Raw genomic sequence first — 20,783 nt, 5'->3', positions numbered from 1 at the left:
TATACATACTTACGATATAGATCTGCTTTGAACTTAATATCTATACTGTTGTTTAGACCTTTTTAGCTTAATATTTTTAATATTTTTTATAATATTATACGTTATATATTGAAAATAATACATATATATATTTTTTAAATACTAGAAGCTTTATTCGCCATTTCTGGAAATTTAGATTTTGGTGTCCATATGTTGTACATACGAGTATATTTATTAACTGTACTACAGTATTACCTACTTCAAATGTCCTCTAGAATTTTCTAATGAAAGAATTGATGTCGACAAGAAAATCTGTACTGAAACTGTTGTTGCAGAAACATCAGATGGCCGAGAGACATGGGGCACCGGGGCAGACTTCCTTCTCTCCATCATCGGCTTCGCGGTTGATCTGGCCAATGTCTGGAGATTTCCGTATCTTTGCTATAGGAATGGCGGTGGTAAAATATACAATTTTTACTTATTTATTTTTTATTGCTTAGATGTGTGGCCGTCTCGCAGTCCACCTGGTGTTAAGATATAAGTTCTAAGGTCTCAGAAGTTATATGGTTACAACGGCTGCCCCACCCTTCAAACCGAAACGCATTACTGCTTCACGGCAGAAATAGGCAGGGTGGTGGTACCTACCTGTGCGGACTCACAAGAGATCCTACCACCAGTAAAAGTATAATATATGTACCACCAATATATATATATATATGGAATATTCAGGATATAATAATCCTTTAATTGGCATCAAATTGTTGAATATTTATTTCTTCGGTAGAATTATGTATTTTTTATGTTGTTATGGTGGATCGAGCTTAAAGCTGATATCAGGCGGTTTCCAGAGCCGATCACAGGACAACTTTGTGCGTTTTTAATTTTACTTTGGCGACTGTACATTTTTTGCAATTGCTTCAGGGGCCTTCTTGATACCCTACACTCTGATGCTGGTTTTCGGAGCAGTTCCTCTGTTCTACATGGAGTTGATCCTCGGGCAGTATAACCGACAAGGACCTATCACTCTATGGAAAATATGTCCATTATTTAAAGGTATGGGAAAAATAAAGCAACGGCGCTGATATATTTTTGACTAGCTTTATCCCGCGACTCCGTCCGCGTGGAATACGCTAGATTTTACCTCTACTTCATTTACGTAGAAAGTGAAAATAATTTTGAATTATAGAATGTTATGGAGCTATTTAAACCCCTATTTTGAAACATTCTTTATTGGTGTTCCACTTGTATTGGTTTTAGAGTGATGTTATATAGCCTATAGCCTTCCTCAATAAATAGGCTATTTAACACTGAAAGGATTTTTCAAATCGGACCAGTAGTTCCTAAGATTAGCGCGTTCAAACAAACAAACTCTTCAGCTTTATAATATTAATATAGATACAGGTATAGTAGTTTAATTTAACCAAATTCTGAGATTCGTAGAAGTCGGTTTTGTTGTTTTTATAATTTTGTATATTATTATTTACTAATCAAAACATAACTATTTCAGGTGTTGGATTCTGCGCAGTCATGGTCGCGTTCTATGTTTCCTTCTATTATAATGTAATAATTGGTAAGAAAAACCTTATCCTTTTCTTTATTTTTGCTGAAACTTTACTTTATATTTTACACTCTAGTCAAATAGTTACACGACAAAGGGCTCTAAATATAGGCTCATTTATAACTAGTTCTATTTTGGACGGTATATCTTTACTTTTTACACGTTAAAGCTTAGCCCACATAGGTTAGTACACGAGCAAATTTCTGTCACATACAGTAAGGGCATCATAATTCGACAAACTTTATATTTCAAATACAGTAGTTAAAATCGACTTTCATGTTTTGTTTTGGTTGTTAAGCGAATAAAAATATTTTCTTCCGCGTTCCAGGCTGGGCTTTCTACTTCTTGATGTCGTCAGCTCGATCAGAACTGCCCTGGGTGCATTGCGATAATTCTTGGAACACGGAACAATGTTGGGACTCGGCTCGGTTGAATGGTACCAATCGCACGGATGTTAAATACCAAGGACCACTGTCGCATTTCACGCCCGCTTCAGAATTCTTTCAGTAAGTCTGCACAAAATACAAGGTAGTTGATGACAATCACATTTGAGTTTCTATGTGCTGCGCTACCCCTTTACATGTGATTGGCTTTGAAATTACCGATATGACCGAATTCAGCATTTTAATGAAAAAAAATCGCCAATACATTATTTACCATATATATATTGAGAAATTATTTTCCTTCGGGAAAACTCGGATCTTTATCGGAATACGATGATACCCGAACTGTCAATGAATGTTTGTATTAAATGAGTGACATTTTCATATCCAATAATATTAAGGAACTTTATTGTTTAGTGTCAAATGTCAAAATGAATTGTACTGAAGCTATTTGAGACAGCACGATAAATACGAACTTTTCCGAAAACTTACGAAGGAAAATCTTTTTTCACTATACTCGTATTTGTAAGGTCCATAAAGGTACTATTTTTAAATTTTGTTTGTAGGTAATTTTCATGACCTTGATTTAGATGTTATTGTGAACAATGATTTAATTTATATTACTGTAAAGGATTTTTTTTATCGTGTTTGTTAATCATAGATTTTATCTAAACATGTTTTTTCTAGTCGAGCAGTCTTGGAAATGCAGCATTCGGAAGGTTTGAATGATCTAGGTTTGCCGAAATGGCAATTGGCTGCTTGTCTCGGTTTGGTCTATGTAACTTTATACCTGTCATTATTCAAAGGCGTTAAGAGCTCCGGTGAGTAATTTTTTATGTAAATGAATTCCCAGAACGAGCTAAAATATTTGTTAAGGACATTTGGCGTTTAGTGCCACTGTGCTTGACTCATATGTATGATTCACAGCTATGGCATTAGAAAAATTCTAGTTTGGAATTTTTATTCTTTATTATTTTTTTATACCTATTTAGAGTGGTGAACAAGCTCATGTATTGTCTATAGTAGACCGCAACATACCTGCTATATTTTTATACTTTCCAGAATTTCTGTAATTAAACGGCTGTCTGGAAGAGATCGCTTTTAGCGATAAGACCGCCTATTGACAAATGTATCTGCTTTTTGACTGTTTTTTTAATGTTTACATTAATTTACATTGTGTTTTGGTGTACAACAAAGTGTATTCTCTCGCTCTCTCTCTCTCATGTTTCATCTCGTTTTCAGTGGTTATTAGTGTCCATAGACATCAGCCTAAATGTCCACTTCATCTTGCCATCTTGAGACATGATGTTGAAGATTCAACTGTATAGTTTAATTATTTCTGGTTAAGGTGATTTAAAATTATTTTCTTTTATGAGCTTATTCTTGAGCTTACGAGCTTGATTCTGTGACATTAAACATGTAGCATTATTCAAATGCTGTCAACCGTATGTCATAGTGAATACACGATATGACCCATAAATTGGTCTTTACTGGTGGTAGGGCGCCTTGTGAGCCCGTATAGGTAGGTATCACCACCCTGCCTTTTTCTGCCGTGAAGCAGTAATGCGTTTTGCTTTGAATAGAAATCAGTCTTTGTACTGTAGAAACTGAGACTTAGAGCTCGTGTTTCAAGCTGGGCGGTGGCATTAACGTATCTAGTTGATTTTTATGGGCTCCAGTGACTATCACTACATAGTATACTACATATAAAACACTACTACACTACATATAAAACAAAGTCGCTTTCTCTGTCCCTATATCTGTCTGTCCTTAAATCTTAAGTCCTTAAATCTTTAAAACTACGCAACGGATTTTGATGCGTTTTTTTTTAATAGATAGAGTGATTGAAGAGGATGGTTTATATGTATAATAACATCCATTAAATTTAATAGTGGAAAAATCAATAATAAATTACAATTTCCGAAGCGAAGCGAGGGCGGGTCGCTAGTTTCATCAATAAAACTCAATTATTCAGATGTCGCTTAGCTTAAAGTTATGTTTTAGGAAAAGTGGTATGGATGACAGCAACAATGCCGTACGTTGTTCTTTCGATCCTCCTGGCCCGTGGATTACTTCTGCCGGGAGCAACACGGGGCATCGCCTACTATTTGCAACCGGAACTTACTAGGCTCAAGGATACGCAGGCGAGTTTGGTGATCATTACAAAAGCATATGTTAATATAATTGCATTTTTTTAAGTAATCTTGTTCAGGATAGTTTAAGCTAAAATAGAAAATACTGTATCTACAATATATATACACTTGTGTATAATATGTGTGTTATTTATTATATTTATGTGTTTATTTTATATTTGAATGCACCTACCAAAATTTACTCTGTACTACCTTTTGGTGGACTGGTAAAGAATGCCTGAAGCATTAAGTCCGCCAATGTAGTAAGTACATGAAGTGTACTAGATAAATAATATAAAAATAAACTTTCAACAGCCCCAAGAGAGCAGCCTCAAGGAACTTTTTAAAATGTTCAGGAACACGAACACGAGATAAGAGCCAGAATAATCATAGCCCGAATACCAATCATTTCTAACAAAAATATTAATTTCAATTTTGTGGCTTCTGTATAACCGCTTGCCCACGAAAGTGATAATTGCGGTACAATATACATCACATTTTTCAACTAGTGAGAAGTTGTTACAGTGGCCTTGAGGAAATCGTCGGATTTCCGCCCTCCACTGGTGATGGAGGGCGGGGCATGTCGGAGTTGAACTGACTAAAACCTCCTGTCGCTCAACAACCAACGTCCAAGCCTCGCATGACACAGAACTCATGAAAAGGCAAAGGGGGGAAAGTGAAGCTTTTAGTGCGGAGCACATCGCTCCAATAACCCTTCCCTTCGGGACGCCGGACCGGCGGTCGTCGGCGCCACGACCACCAGCCCTCTCGGTCGGCAGGCTATCCGGAGCCCGCCTAGATGGCGCCGGTTAGAACGGGTTATCCACGCTGGGTCAGAACCAGCGTGGGTCGAGGATAGCCGGCCTTCCATAACCCGGATGCTCTTGCGTAAAACGCGTGCAGAGCAGCTTGCAAGTCGTCTTCTTAGGCCCTCTTCGCCGGTCCCCAGACCGACATGTGAAGGGGACCCGAAACACTTAGAGGGCCAGGGCTTGGGCGAGATCCGCCTCCCTGGCTACAGTGGCCTAGAATAGCTCCACGCTATTTCTTTCTGTAAATATCGCAAAGGTGACTAACAGAATGACATGAGAATGTATATCAGTATTCAAACATTAAAATTTTGTAATGTTTTTTTTACAGGTTTGGGTGGACGCAGCGGTGCAGATATTTTATTCCGTTGGTGCTGGTTTCGGCGTTCACCTTTCATATGCAAGTTACAACACTTTTCACAACAATTGCTACAGGTGATTTGTTACATAATAGAGCTGTCATCATCACAGTAAAAACGCTTCGAATGGTAGATATCGGTAAATACATATTGACAAGCGAGCTTCGTAATATCCACGCGGGCCCAGTAGCCCCGCTTCGTAAATTAGCTGTCGACTTTTACGTAAAATCATGAACCAACGAGCAAGCTATATGTGCTGTATTTAATACAGTACATATAGCATCAGCATCATGCATTCAAACATTGAAATTTATATAATCAGTAGGTATATTTTAAGGGTTAAGTTAAATACACTATTACCATTAAACGATAACAGATATTCACAAAATCAGCCAGGGTTGAGTGAATATCATTATATTTTTTTTATTATTTATTGCCTTTGTAGGCAGACGAGCATACGGCCCACCTGATGTTGAGTGGTTACCGGCGCCCATGGACTTCAGCAATGCCAGGGGCAGAGCCAAGCCGTTGCCTACCGCTTAATACTCTCCATAAGCCTCGTTTGAAGAAGGACATGTCATAGCGCTCGGGAAACACCGTGGAGGGGAGCTCATTCCATAGCCGGATGGTGCGTGGCAAAAAAGATCTCTGGAAGCGCACTGTGGATGACCGCAGTGGCTCCAGGTAGTATGGATGAACTCTACTCCGGTTGCGGGCGGTGCGGTGGTAAAAAGGAGATGCCGGTATCATCTCGAATAATTCCTCAGAGCACTCCCCATGGAACATACGGTACGAAATACAGAGGGAACCGAAGTCCCTCCGCAGACCCAGAGGTTCCAAACGATCCGAGAGAATGGGATTATCGACAATCCGAACGGCCCTCTTCTGTAGGGAGTCAAATGGAAGAAGCTGGTATTTGGGAGCCCCGGCCCAGAGATGAGAGCAGTACTCCACGCGAGGCCGGACTTGTGCTTTATAAAGCAAAAGCCTTTGTCCAGGTGTAAAGTACCGCTTCGCTCTGTTGAGGACTCCCAGCATTTTGGACGCCAACATGGCTTTGCCTTCCAAATGACTCCGAAACTGGACGTCGCTCCAAATGTCGACCCCAAGTATCCCGATACTCTTGGAAGGTTGCAGGGATACTCCTTGGAATTGCGGCGCCATGACAAAGGGGTCCTTCTTGGCAGTGAACGCGCAAACTTGTGTCTTTAACTCTTGGAGACTCGCCCCAGAGAGTTCTCCACTTCAGACATAAGTTTTGATCGTCTCTCTTGCACCACGCTCCGAGAGAGACTCTGATGGCCGATATATCGCGCATCCCCCGTGCTGTCATCCGCATAGCAATGCATGCCATCAATAGACAGCATGTCATTGATATACAGGATGAAAAGCGTGGGGGAGAGCACCGAACCTTGTGGAACGCCAGCGTTAATGGTCATGGTATCGGAACAGTCACCGTCTACAACGACCGTGATGCTCCGCCCATCCAAAAAGCTAGCGATCCACTTGCAGAGACTCTCGGGGATTTCGTAAGATGGTAGCTTCGACAGAAGTGCCCTATGCCAGACCCTGTCGAAGGCCTTCGCGATATCAAGGCTCACAGCAAGAGCCTCGCCCTTGCTTTCCAAGGCTTCAGCCCACCTGTGAGTAAGGTATACAAGATGATCGCCAGCTGAGCGACCGTGACGGAAGCCGTACTGTCGGTCACTGATCAGCTGGCGATCCTCAAGATACTTCAGGAGTTGTATATTTATTATTCGCTCCATCACCTTGGAAAGCAAGGAAGTTATCGCGATAGGCCTATAGCTCGATGGGTCCGACCGGTCACACTTCTTGGGGATAGGGTGGACGTGGGCGGTCTTCCATGAAGACGGAAACCTAAATTACCTATTTTCTTTAAATTTATATTTCTATTATTACGTTAAAATTTCCAAATACTTAGTTATGTCTTTTTTATTTATTTTTTATTGCTTAGATGGATGGACGAGCTCACAGCCCACCTGGTGTTAGGTGGTTACTGGAGCCCATAGACATCTACAACGTAAATGCGCCACCCACCTTCTAAGATCTCAGTATAGTTACAACGGCTAGCCCACCCTTCGAACCGAAACGCATTACTGCTTCACGGCGGAAATAGGCAGGGTGGTGGTGGTACTTACCCGTGCGGACTCCCAAGAGGTCCTACCACCAGTCTTTACGTGTTTTCTTTTATTTTCAGGGATTGCTTGGTTACAACTCTAGTGAATTGTTTCACGTCATTCTTCTCCGGGTTCGTGATCTTCACGTACCTCGGGTTCATGTCGTACAAACAGGGTGTACCCATTTCCTCCGTGGCTACTGAAGGTTGGCGAAAGATTTGTAACGTAGGAATTAATTTAATTATTAGTAATTTTTTCGGTTTTCACGAGTCATAGACATGAACTGATATGAAACGTAATAGCCTACAAATAAGTTTAATGCAAAAATAGATGGTAGTTCGTGCAATTACGACGAATAATCCTTTAGCTATTCGTGACCACGAAACTTGCAAAGTATTCGAAATGGCAGATAAAGATATTGACAATATTAAACGCGAGACTTAAAGTTTGTTTCGCAATAAAAGATGCAATGTAGCCTTAACAATTCTATGACAATGATCATGATATAATTCGTTATTTATCATTATTTGCGCATTTTAGGACCAGGATTGGTATTCCAAGTATACCCCGAGGCTGTTGCTACTCTACCAGGGGCGAGTTTATGGGCGATGTTGTTCTTCTTTATGCTGATCATGCTTGGACTGGACTCGGGGGTGAAGCTTTCAAATATTTTCATATTCTAGTTTAGATATTTATAGAAGTAGGTACAGACAAAAGTGATATTTCGGTAATTGTCATAAAAGTGAACAAAGTAAAATTATGTATAGTCGTGTGGTTTAATTTAATTGTTAAAACCATTGAATTCATTTAATCAGCTTACTGTGGCTTTTTTTCTACATATTATTTTGTGGCCTTCGTCAAATAGTACAAAATGCGTACTTAGCACAGTGTCCACTTGTATACCGATTAAAATGATGGGACAGCCGATTAATAATACAATTGATGTTTCAATATATTGTTCTATGGTGTGTACCAGCATTACTATTGTTATGTTTATTGGTTATTTTTATTAGACTTGCGTATGAGCTTACTTTTCTTTTTCTTCACCTTATCCCACTAGGTGGGGTCGGCACAGCTGATTTTTCTATTCCATTCTCTTCTATTAGCCGTCATCTCAACACTCATTCCTCTCTCTCTCTCTCATTTCGTCATTCACACACTCCATCCATGACTTCTTCAGTCGACCTCTTCCCCCTCTACCTTGCACAACCATTTCCATACTCCTAGTCACATGCATCTTCTCTCTACGCATCATATGTCCATACCACGCTAACCGTCCGCTCTTGCGTATGAGCTTACGGCTAACCTAATATTGAAATGTTGAACTTGTAACAGATGGGGGGCCTCGAGTGTGTGATCACCGGTCTTTTGGACCAGGCGCGTGCGAGCGGTGCGCACTGGCTCCGCCGGGAGCACTTCACGCTGCTGGTCGTCTGTGTGTCCTTCTGTATCGCTTGCATCAATGTAACACCGGTAAATTCATACGCTGACGCCAAAAGTCTCGAGAGTCGACATATCAGAAACTCATTAATGCAACAGAATAGGATAAGTGTACTTATATTGTAACACAAACACGAAATAAATATCTTCGTTAAGTACGTATTATGTCAGTTTAAGGATCAATGAATGACCGCACGATTAGTTCGAAGGGAACTTAGTTCGACTAATACTCAATATCCTATATTACACCAGTTTGGTTGCCATAAAATACTTTGTATATATTTTAATTATGGTGCAAAACTTCGTTCCACTTTTACAACAATTGAATCACATAATATATTTAAATTCCAGGGTGGGATTTACATGTTTCATCTTTTGGACACCTACGCTGCCGGCATATCACTGTTGTGTTCGGCGTTGTTCGAAGCCGTTGCTGTCTCGTGGTTCTATGGTAACCCATTTTTATTTATTTAATATATTTTGTATACACAGTTGTTAGAAGAAACACGACAGTAAGGATACAGAGTACAAGGCACTACTTATTTCATGTTGAAATCTCTTCCAGTACGCCCGCAGAAGGAAAGAAGAATTAGGAACACAAACCTAGTGCATACAGTAAACATTACATATAATAATATATACATATTACAAGATACAAAACAATACGTATACACACAAATATACACACACTCGCACACACACATACATAATAATATACATACTTTATATTATAATACATTATACAAATATATATATACTTTTATTTGTGTTTATTTGTGTACCCATGTACATTTTTAACATAAACGTTTTTTTCCTTATAAAATAAAATGATCGATCGTGAGGTACATAATCATATATGCTAACTGGTTCCTATGATCAGATGAAACATGAGCACAAAAGTGGTTCAGTCTACTTCGTAAATTGGTTTTAGGTCTGAAAAGGTTCTCTGACGATGTTGAAGAAATGCTCGGCTTCAGGCCCGGTATTTACTGGAGGATATGCTGGAAATTCGTCAGCCCAATATTCATTATCGTAAGAATATAAATTACATTTTTATTAATTTGTGATATTTAGGTATATATAAGTGTACCTACATTTAATTAGTCGGGTGTGTTTCTCCTTTGCTTAAGTTGTTTCTTGCTGGATGTTTGTTTTTTAATTTCTTTGTAGCTATTTTTGTTACTCTAAGTAGTATTTTGATTTGTTAATATTGGTGGTACCTTTAATTGGCTTTTTGTTTCTATTATTTGTTATATTATTATACTATATTCGTTGGCTGTTGGTTCTTCTTTTAGTAAATAAACAAAATAATTTAATAAATAAATTTCTTTCTTTAAATGTACACTTCTTTAATTTAAAAATAGGTGAATAATATAGACTCACCACCGCTCACATACGAGCTCACAAAGCGCCCGACGTACCGATGTACATATCAATGATCGTTGAAAATAGTTGATCGTCATGAACAAAAGTGAATACCTAGTTATTATCAGTTGTACCGTATGGTATTCTGTCCTCTTGGGCAATAAACATTTAACGACTTGCATATGTTGTGTTGTCGTGAGCACAATTTATAGTATTACTAAGTTTACAGACAGACACCAGTTTGTTGACATTAAGTGCTACCGATCGACCACTAATTATAATAGGCACCATATTTAAAAGTATCTGAAGAGCCAACAATTATTTTAATAAGTCGGTAGAGGTGTAAGGAGCAGAATCTCTATATAGTGACCAATTAGAGATCTGTCAATCAAAGATAGCGGTCAGGTTATTTTTCAATTCAGTTTACTTAACGCTAGCGCAGTTTTAGTGGATTTTTGAGTTGTAATTTGTTGCTTACAGTTGAATATTTTTTAAATTTGTCCCCATTTAATACAGTTTTCTTTACACCTACCCTCCAACGTTATATTAAGTTTTAAGTCAATGGCATAAAATCTCGAAGCATAGATTACAGAAAAACACTACATTAATTTTATTAGCCTATATACATCGTAATTATTATGTTACATTTTTACAGGGAGTAGTAGTTTTCGGCTTATTGTACCAGCAGCCTCTCCAGTATCAGCAATACACGTATCCGCAGTGGGCCGTGGTGTTGGGCTGGGGTCTTGCCTGCTCCTCCATATTAATGATACCTATCGTAGCTATATACAAACTGGCCACAACTCCCGGAACATTTAGACAGGTAACATCATTATGTACTTGTCATGCAGATATTGATAGTCAACTTGAATTTACGAATAACACACTGCAAACTTGAATACTTACTTGGTTATTCTTGATATCACCGAAGTCACATTGATAACACATTTCTGCAGTTTGTTAACGTGCTCTGGACAGTGGTACGACCCATTTTATAAGATTTGATTTAATCCAAATACTCGCTAGAGAAAACAAGTTAATTCCACGCTGCCGGGTCATTAACAAAAAGATATACCCTAATTTTTAATAGAGAATACGGTTAGCGCTTATATAATGAGGGGGAGAGTGATGGAAGAGATGTGCTCCGCATTAAACGCTTCACTTTCCCCCCTTTGCCTTTTCATGAGTTCTGTCTCATGTGAGGTTTGGATGTTGGTTGTTGTGCAACAGGAGGTTTTAGTCACTTCGACTCTGACATACCCCGCCCGCCATTCCCAGCGGAGGGCGGAAGTCCGGCGATTTCCACATGACCAAAAAAAAGTGCTTGTATAACGCCCGGGATCATCTTATGATGAATATAAAAACCCAAGTCAAGCAAACTATCAGACCTCAAAATAGTTTTATAGAAAATTAAATGGTAGTCAGTACAATATTCAAATATCGACGGATAACCATTCGCCGTTCATTACCACGAACTATAAAGTAGTCGAAATGCCCGTATTTAAGCGAGATCAGGCCTATGTAAGAGTTTTTTTAAATTATTAAATATATCTATTTGATTTACAGCGTCTTGCTTGCTGCATTTCTCCTGAATCCGAACACGAAGCCATCCGAGGTGGGGCTCCCGTCAGTCGCTTCACGTGGCGACATTGGTTATATGTATAAATGTTTAGCAAGTGACCATGAATCCTTGTGTAGTTCGTCGGTTAAAGAAATAACTAGAGATCTTTTCTAGAGTAATCTTCGTCACATTACACTATTTACTAGTATTTGAATGTAAAGTTTTGCAGTTCATTTGGTTAAGTTTAAAACGCCAATTAGATTGTTAATATTTTACGTGGCATACGTACATAATGATAAGTTAAATATTTACAAACCATGATAAGATATTGTGATGCTAAAATAAACACTTATCTGACTGAGTGTGCTTGCAAAGCGCAACGATTGTATTGTCCATGTGTAAAATGCTCTGCATTAGTTTATCATTGATTGAATAATTAAACTAATGAAATGAAAGTCGTTACGAGTAAAAACGGCTTTCTAATATTTCAAAACTTTCAATATTGTGAGCTGAGAAAGTTTCATTCAACACCGAGGGGCAAAATATAGTTTCAAAATAAAATTATTTAAACTACAGCTAAACTTTATCGGTACTTTTCATTATTAGAGCAGTAATGTGTTTAAAAACCAATTTTTTATTCAAGGACATGTATCTTAGGTATAGAAAATCTGTACTCGAAACCCAAGAGAATTGGTTTGGTCATGATAATCGCCTTATCGTTGCCGCCGCTGACTACTCTTCGAATCCTGATCACACAGTAGCCAGTTACCGTTGTCGCCCTAGATACGTCCTTACGGATCCATCAGAACAAATAACCCTTGCATTAGACGCCTTTAGCTCTAACACTAGGAGCAGGCCTAAGGACCCCGGTAACCGTACTCGTCGAACTCGGCAAAAAGTTTGACGTGCACCTACCTAACCTACTCTTGAGTTGATAGGTCTCCTTTGGGGCGCTCGGGTAGCTGTTAGCAAATCCCACCCCTCCTGGCTGAGCCCTTGCTCGTCCACCGGTCCTCGTAAAACTGGAAAGGTCTCCGGGCCACCAGTAATTCATCAATCTTAAAAAAGGAATTGGTTTTAGATACCAAGGTTATTTTTTTACTGCACGCAATGAAGTATAACTTGAAATAGGTTGAAATGCGGGGTCGTTATCTCAGTCTTTGACGACGGGGAAAAGAATGGTTCCCGAAATATGACTGTGTTTAAGTAAATAACAAGTTTAATACATATATATTGTTACTGTTTTCCTCTTCGGAAGCTACGCATTTTCCATTTATTATAAGACACATAGTAACACCAAATAATAAACATACAATAGGTTCTAAATCACAGTCCGATGATTTTTAAAAAAGTAGGAAATCAGCTTACTTCACGATAGTCGAAATCAACGATAAAGTAAATAAAACTACATACATAGCTTAGTACGTAGAGACCTAATATTTTTATAACTATTGTAATATTTAATTAAGTACATAGTCAAGGTCAAGTAGTTTTTTGTAGTAAGTTGTTTATTGTAGTAATTAAAATAGTTCATCTGAGTATGTTAAAAGCTTGATAGGGTTTTTGAATTTAAAATTCTTGTTTAAGACGGAAATTTAAGATTGTATTAAAATTTTATATAGGCTTCATAAAAAGCTTTTTTCAACATCCACCACGCATTATAAAATCACTGGTGGTGGTAACATGCTGTAATAGAAAGTATGACGAGTAGTATGTATATTTAAATATTCCCTTTAACGGGAGCGTAAATGAACTCAGTGAAACGAATATCAAAATGAATTAAATTCTATTAGTGTTTTATTTGTTAATAATTATTATAGAAGATCTAAATAGAAGATCTGGTGGTAAGACCTATAGTGAGTCCGCGCGGGTAGGTACCACCGCCCTGCCTATTTCTGCCGTGAATCAGTAATGCGTTTCGGTTTGAAGGGTGGGGCAGCCGTTGTAACTATACTTGAGACCTTCGAACTTATATCTCAAGATGAGTGGCGCATTTACGTCGTAGATGTCTATGGGCTCCAGTAACCACTTAACACCAGGTGGGCTGTGAGCTCTTCCACCCATCTAGCAATTTAAAAAAAAAACTAGAAAATACATTAATAAAAATATTGTAATTAAAATTAAAATCTGTGACGTACACAATAACTTTGTATAAAGTATCTCTTCTTAATCGGTGTGTACTTTGTATCCTTTAACCTGTAATCAATGCCTGAATAATGTACACAATTAATAGTGAATTAGAAAGATGTAATGTTAATATTAATTAGTTTTTAATGCTATTGTATACGCATGCCTTCAGTTTTTGTTTTTTGTTTTTTGTGATAGTACTTATGTGTGTACATCGAACTTATAAAATCTTCGTAAAGCTAAAATCTCAAAACTAAAAAAAGAACATAAAATCAGAAGAAATTCGTATCACTGTATTATATTACACTTAATAAAAAAGCGCGGAAAATTATTTAACTAACACAGAACTTCGGTTCAAAATACCGTAGGTACTTTGACGTAATAATAATGTTAAATATTTCAAGTTGCTTAATGTCGTATTAGCTGAACCTTATGTAGAAAATTATGCCGTACTAGCGGACCCGACAGACTTACAACTGCCACCCTCGGATGCGTTACCACCCGTCACCCCGATGGAAGTTAAAGACTTGATCAAAGACCTACGTCCTCGCAAGGCTCCCGGTTCCGACGGTATATCTAACCGCGTTATTAAACTTCTACCCGTCCAACTCATCGTGATGTTGGCATCTATTTTCAATGCCGCTATGGCGAACTGTATCTTTCCCGCGGTGTGGAAAGAAGCGGACGTTATCGGCATACATAAACCCGGTAAACCAAAAAATCATCCGACGAGCTACCGCCCGATTAGCCTCCTCATGTCTCTAGGCAAACTGTATGAGCGTCTGCTCTACAAGCGCCTCAGAGATTTCGTCTCATCCAAGGGCATTCTCATCGATGAACAATTCGGATTCCGTACAAATCACTCATGCGTTCAACAGGTGCACCGCCTCACGGAGCACATTCTTGTGGGGCTTAATCGACCAAAACCGTTATACACGGGAGCTCTCTTCTTCGACGTCGCAAAAGCGTTCGACAAAGTCTGGCACAATGGTTTGATTTTCAAACTATTCAACATGGGCGTGCCGGATAGTCTCGTGCTCATCATACGGGACTTCTTGTCGAACCGCTCTTTTCGATATCGAGTCGAGGGAACCCGCTCCTCCCCACGACCTCTCACAGCTGGAGTCCCGCAAGGCTCTGTCCTCTCACCCCTCCTATTTAGCTTATTCGTCAACGATATTCCCCGGTCGCCGCCGACCCATTTAGCTTTATTCGCCGACGACACGACTGTTTACTATTCTAGTAGAAATAAGTCCCTAATCGCGAAGAAGCTTCAGAGCGCAGCCCTAGCCCTAGGACAGTGGTTCCGAAAATGGCGCATAGACATCAACCCAGCGAAAAGTACTGCGGTGCTATTTCAGAGGGGAAGCTCCACACGGATTTCCTCCCGGATTAGGAGGAGGAATCTCACACCCCCGATTACTCTCTTTAGACAACCCATACCCTGGGCCAGGAAGGTCAAGTACCTGGGCGTTACCCTGGATGCATCGATGACATTCCGCCCGCATATAAAATCAGTCCGTGACCGTGCCGCGTTTATTCTCGGTAGACTCTACCCCATGATCTGTAAGCGGAGTAAAATGTCCCTTCGGAACAAGGTGACACTTTACAAAACTTGCATAAGGCCCGTCATGACTTACGCGAGTGTGGTGTTCGCTCACGCGGCCCGCACACACATAGACACCCTCCAATCCCTACAATCCCGCTTTTGCAGGTTAGCTGTCGGCGCTCCGTGGTTCGTGAGGAACGTTGACCTACACGACGACCTGGGCCTCGAATCAATTCGGAAATACATGAAGTCAGCGTCGGAACGATACTTCGATAAGGCTATGCGTCATGATAATCGCCTTATCGTTGCCGCCGCTGACTACTCTCCGAATCCTGATCATGCAGGAGCCAGTCACCGTCGACGCCCTAGACACGTCCTTACGGATCCATCAGATCCAATAACCTTTGCATTAGATGCCTTCAGCTCTAATACTAGGGGCAGGCTTAGGGACCCCGGTAACCGTACTCGTCGAACTCGACAAAGAGGTCGACGTGCAACCTAACCCATGCATCAGCCCGCTGAGTTTCTCGCCGGATCTTCTCAGCGGGTCGCGATTCCGATCCGGTAGTAGATTCATTCGCGAAACAATTGCTCTTGAGTTGTTAGGTCTCCTTCGGAGGCGCTCGGGCAGTTGTTAGCAAATCCCACCCCTCTTGGCTGAGCCTTTGCTCGCCCACCTGTCCTGGTGAAACTGGAAAGGCCTTCGGGCCACCAGTAAACTTTCAATCATAAAAAAAAAAAAAAAAAAACTTACAACTACTTACTTACTAGACTGAAAATTATTTGAAGTCGATCTAGCCGTTTAGTTGTAGTATAGATAATTAACCTCGATACCGACTGCAGCGCCATCTGCCGGGCTTATTTGTGAATATAAACCATCCAGGGTGCCACGCAAACGCATACAAAAAATAATTCAAATCGGTCCAACCGTTTAGGAGTTCCACTGATAGCTACAAACACACGCACAGAAGAAATATATAATACCTAGCTGACCCGACAGACTTCGTAGTGCCTCAATCGATAAATAAAAGACCTAAGCTTTTCATCGCATGGACACATCAAAGGAAAAACAAAATTGTTATTTTTATTTAATTCCGAGCATTTTCTTATTTGTCTACCTTTTAAACCTGCTCTGGACTTCCACAAATAATTCAAGACCAAAATTAGCTAAATCGGTCCAGCCGTTCTCGAGTTTTAGCGAGACTAACGAACAGCAATTCATATTTATATATGTAGACTATACCTAGTCAGGTCATAAGTATTGTCACACAGTAAAAACTTTTCTAATGCTGGCCACAAAAAAGTTTATTGAATTCGAATTTCGAATTGTTCATGAAAATAAAAATGTATACTTTTAGAATTTTACTCATTTTTAAATATGGAGTGGACGCTTAAAGAGGACCGTGTTGCAGTTATTGCGTTGCATCGTTGCGGTTACGCGCCAATTCAAATTTTTAACATACTGAAAAATTTGAATATAACCAAAAGATTCGTTTATCGTACCATCAAACGATACAATGAAGACTCTAGTGTAGTTGACAGGTCAAGAAGTGGTCGCCCTCGGTCTGTTAGGACTCCAGCAGTGATAAAAGCTGTGAAGGCGCGAATTCAAAGAAATCCCAAACGTAAGCAGAAACTGTTGGCCCTTCAGATGGGGTTATGCAGAACCACAGTGAAAAGGGTGTTAAATGAAGACTTAGGGCTTCGGGCATATCGAAGAAAAACAGGACATCGTTTGAATGCTCGTCTAATGGACCTGAGACTGAAGAGATGCCGCGCTTTGTTGAAGCGGTACGCGGGAAAAAATATATCGGGAAAATCTTTTTTCGGATGAAAAAATGTTTTACCGTAGAAGAGAGCTACAACAAATAAAATGATAAGGTGTACGCACACAGTAGTGAAGAAGCGAGCAACCGTATTCCGCGTGTCCAACGAGGTCATTTTCCATCCTCGCTCATGGTATGGTTGGGAGTTTCTTATTGGGGCTTAACAGAGGTACATTTTTGTGAGAAAGGTGTAAAAACGAATGCAGTTGTGTATCAAAATACGATCCTGACGAACCTTGTGGAACCTGTTTCTCATACCATGTTCAATAACAGGCACTGGGTATTCCAACAAGATTCGGCGCCAGCTCATAGAGCGAAGAGTACACAAGGCTGGCTGGCGGCGCGTGAAATCGACTTCATCCGGCACGAAGACTGGCCCTCCTCCAGTCCAGATTTGAATCCGTAAGATTACAAGATATAGCAACACTTGGAGGAAAAGGCGTGCTCAAAGCCTCATCCCAATTTGGAGTCACTCAAGACATCCTTGATTAAGGCAGCCGCCGATATTGACATGGACCTCGTTCGTGCTGCGATAGACGACTGGCCGCGCAGATTGAAGGCCTGTATTCAAAATCACGGAGGTTATTTTGAATAAACTTTAGTGTCATAAGAATCTATGTTTTGTTAAGTTCATTTTGGTATATGAATGGTTACATAATGAATAAACTTGTTTCAATTATTTTACATTAAACATGTGACAGAATTTATGACCTGACTAGGTATTAGAGATATAAAGATTAAAGTATAGTAAAAAGTGTAGCCTTAATTAAATAGCTGCACTACGTTACTGTTAATGCTTATTTCACTAAACCAGTCCGGCTAACGCGTCGCAAATTCAAGTGCAGAACCGGCGTGTATTCCAGTGATTTCAAATCAATCGAGATTTTGAAACCCCGTTTCTTGGCGTGTGGGAATGATCTAGTTTTGTGTGTAGTCCAGTGATCGCTTATCAACGAATGAAGCTTGAAAAGAAATACTTTTTGATTTAATTTTAACGAAGTACATTTTCGATAGTAGCATTAGGTATTCTAGATCTGTAGTTTTAGTTTATCGAGAGCAGAGGTAAAGAGCAGACTATTAGTGTATGTAAAAATGCGACCAATTAAGGCGGCGAAACAATAGCAAGTTATTAAATTTTTCAATTCGGCTGGCTTCAATACGTTTACAGCTGCTATATTCATATCAAACCGCTTTCTATACTAGCGCTATTTTAGTTGGATTTGATTAACGAGAAAACACAACAAACAAATCCTTTTCCAAAAAAAAAACCGCCTTAGTTAGAAATTATGCCGTTTCAATTAGGTTCTTGAAGTTTCTTTTTAGATAAACAAACCATTTATAAATTTAATAATTATTTACAAAGCTCCAAATACTCCATACATACATACTCCAAATACATACTCCAAATGTTGATTGATACGCCTACGCTACTAAAGTGGTTCAATTTGTGCGTATGGATCAAGTGCGTATAGAAATATAAATTTTGGCATAACAAAACATAGAATTTATAAAATATCCTATATGAAAATCATAAAATGCTTACAAAGCCCTGCGTCACACAAAGCTTTTTTCCACGATCACTTTAGTAGAAATTAATCCTTAAATTAATCACTTGTATTTATGTAATCAATTGTAAAACAATGTTAAAATAAAATATATTATGTACCTATATTTACGTAATTGTTATAGTAGCAAAATGTAGGAAATGATTAGTTGAAAACAAATTAAACATTTGTGTCTAGTGGCAATGCTCCAGGTGAGTAAAAATCTGTAAAATAAACGAAATCTTTGAATGTTGAAAATGTATATAATGTAATTGAATACTCATTTATTGTATTTGGAAAAATTATGTTTAATGTAAATTTGTTGTGTTCAGTCATAAGTTAATAAATGTATTAGATAAATTCATTCGTTTTTATTTTAAACTAGCTGAACCCCGCGGTGTTAACCGCGGTTAATGCTACAGGGCGAAGTTAATCTAAAAAAGTTATTCCTTATATTATCAGCTACCTATCAGTGAAAATCCCGTCAAAATTGGTCCAGCCGTTCCAGAGATTAGCTGGAACAAACAGACAGACAGACCGACAGACAGACGAAATTTTTATAAATGCTTTTTTAGTGTATGAACCGTGTATACATACATATGAATTTATTAAAAAGCGATTATTTAATTTTACACACAGATACTCCACTTTTATTTATTTGTATAGATGGTGGAGTGGGTCACAGTGGACTGTAGTAAGAAACTAAAGTTTTTAATTGAAACAAAGATCGTCAACGGTTTTTTACTATTGGGATTACGTTTTCTCATTTTGCTATACTGTCTTTTCATTAGAAATTGCCAATTAGAGACTTTTATGCAATTTGTAGAGAAAGAACAACTTTTATTTATTGTAACATAATTTAATATGAAACTTAGTTTGTTTTTATAAGCTTTTCCATCTAATTACGCAATCGATTTTATTAAAAAAATATCTTAGCTGAACTATTTACATCCTCTACAATACTCTACATTCTACACTAATTCGAGTGAAGTCGCGAGTATATACCAGTAGTAAAGTAAATTGATCATTTTGACTAAGTACACCAGCTCTCTCTCTTACTGCTTCACGGCAGAAATAGGCAAGGCGGTAATCCGTGAACGTGCGAGCTCACAAGATACCCCAGAACCAGTAATTACGAAAATCATAATTTTGCAGGTTTGATTTTGTTGACATAATGTTATTCTTTCACCATGGAAGTTATTTGTGAAAATTTGTTTTACCTATGGGTATTGCATTAAAAAAATTGGTACCTGCCTGCGAAATCGAATACCCGCAGAGTCGCATCGCTCGATACGAATGCACCGGCCGTCTTGGCGTTTCAAGATGGACAGCGCCACACAGAGTGTGATATCTTAGTCTTCTAATTACAGTTTGGCAACCGGCTCGATGCCATCGTTGCTGGTAGCAATGGAGTTTAGATAGTCATCGATTAGTATAAAATTACTTGGACTGTGTTATATGAAAACTGAAATGTAGTGAAGTTCGTGTATTAAAAACCATAATCCATTGGGGTGAAACTGCATAAATGTCCCAGTGTAATTGTTGAAATTTAGTGTCTTCAGTGGGTTGTTTGAATGAGCCCGAAAAGCCGCATCCAGTTATTTTGTTTCTTTTTGCCTACACTTTAAACGTTAAATAAGTAATATATTCCATATATAACGATTAATAAAGTAATATATTCCACGCTTAGTCACTAAATTAACCAAAATATTAAAACAGTTCACATTAATTCATAGCTCGTGTTCCCGCCAAAAAACCGTTTGTTGTTTCGTTTCATTTAAAATATTGTTTTGGTTGTACGGCCTGGTAATGGGACCTTTAAGCCAAGTCTTTTATTTGATTCTTACATTCTGTTGTAATACGAAAAATGATATGGAGCTAAATGAGATGAAGCTGAATAATTAAAGACCTCGGTCAGCTGGGATGAAATTTATAAAACGAAGGTAAATATTTCGTAGGTTTTTGAAATACGTAAAACGAAACGTAACTATGATGGCAGGAGCTTGTCATTTC

At 38.8% G+C, this 20,783-nt stretch overlaps 1 protein-coding gene across 1 annotated transcript in view; it reads left to right on the top strand.

Moving 5' to 3' along the window:
• Positions 1-11,951, top strand: part of LOC114245044 (sodium-dependent noradrenaline transporter) — a 47,950-nt gene extending 35,999 nt beyond the window's left edge. Inside the window, exons 8-21 of the mRNA XM_089735724.1 lie at positions 315-437; positions 901-1,032; positions 1,487-1,549; positions 1,866-2,043; positions 2,608-2,741; positions 3,925-4,064; positions 5,193-5,296; positions 7,439-7,563; positions 7,899-8,011; positions 8,694-8,831; positions 9,150-9,249; positions 9,730-9,830; positions 10,819-10,986; positions 11,730-11,951. Of these exons, the coding sequence (XP_089591850.1) occupies positions 315-437; positions 901-1,032; positions 1,487-1,549; positions 1,866-2,043; positions 2,608-2,741; positions 3,925-4,064; positions 5,193-5,296; positions 7,439-7,563; positions 7,899-8,011; positions 8,694-8,831; positions 9,150-9,249; positions 9,730-9,830; positions 10,819-10,986; positions 11,730-11,828 (1,718 nt within the window). The 3' untranslated portion in view covers positions 11,829-11,951. The remainder of the gene's footprint in view (positions 1-314; positions 438-900; positions 1,033-1,486; positions 1,550-1,865; positions 2,044-2,607; positions 2,742-3,924; positions 4,065-5,192; positions 5,297-7,438; positions 7,564-7,898; positions 8,012-8,693; positions 8,832-9,149; positions 9,250-9,729; positions 9,831-10,818; positions 10,987-11,729) is intronic.
• Positions 11,952-20,783: the final 8,832 nt, after the last annotated feature.

The sequence above is a fragment of the Bombyx mandarina genome, chromosome 20 (genome assembly GCF_030267445.1).
Source record: "Bombyx mandarina strain Sakado chromosome 20, ASM3026744v2".
NCBI lineage: Eukaryota > Metazoa > Arthropoda > Insecta > Lepidoptera > Bombycidae > Bombyx > Bombyx mandarina.
This window is presented reverse-complemented; position numbering and strand designations above follow the sequence as displayed.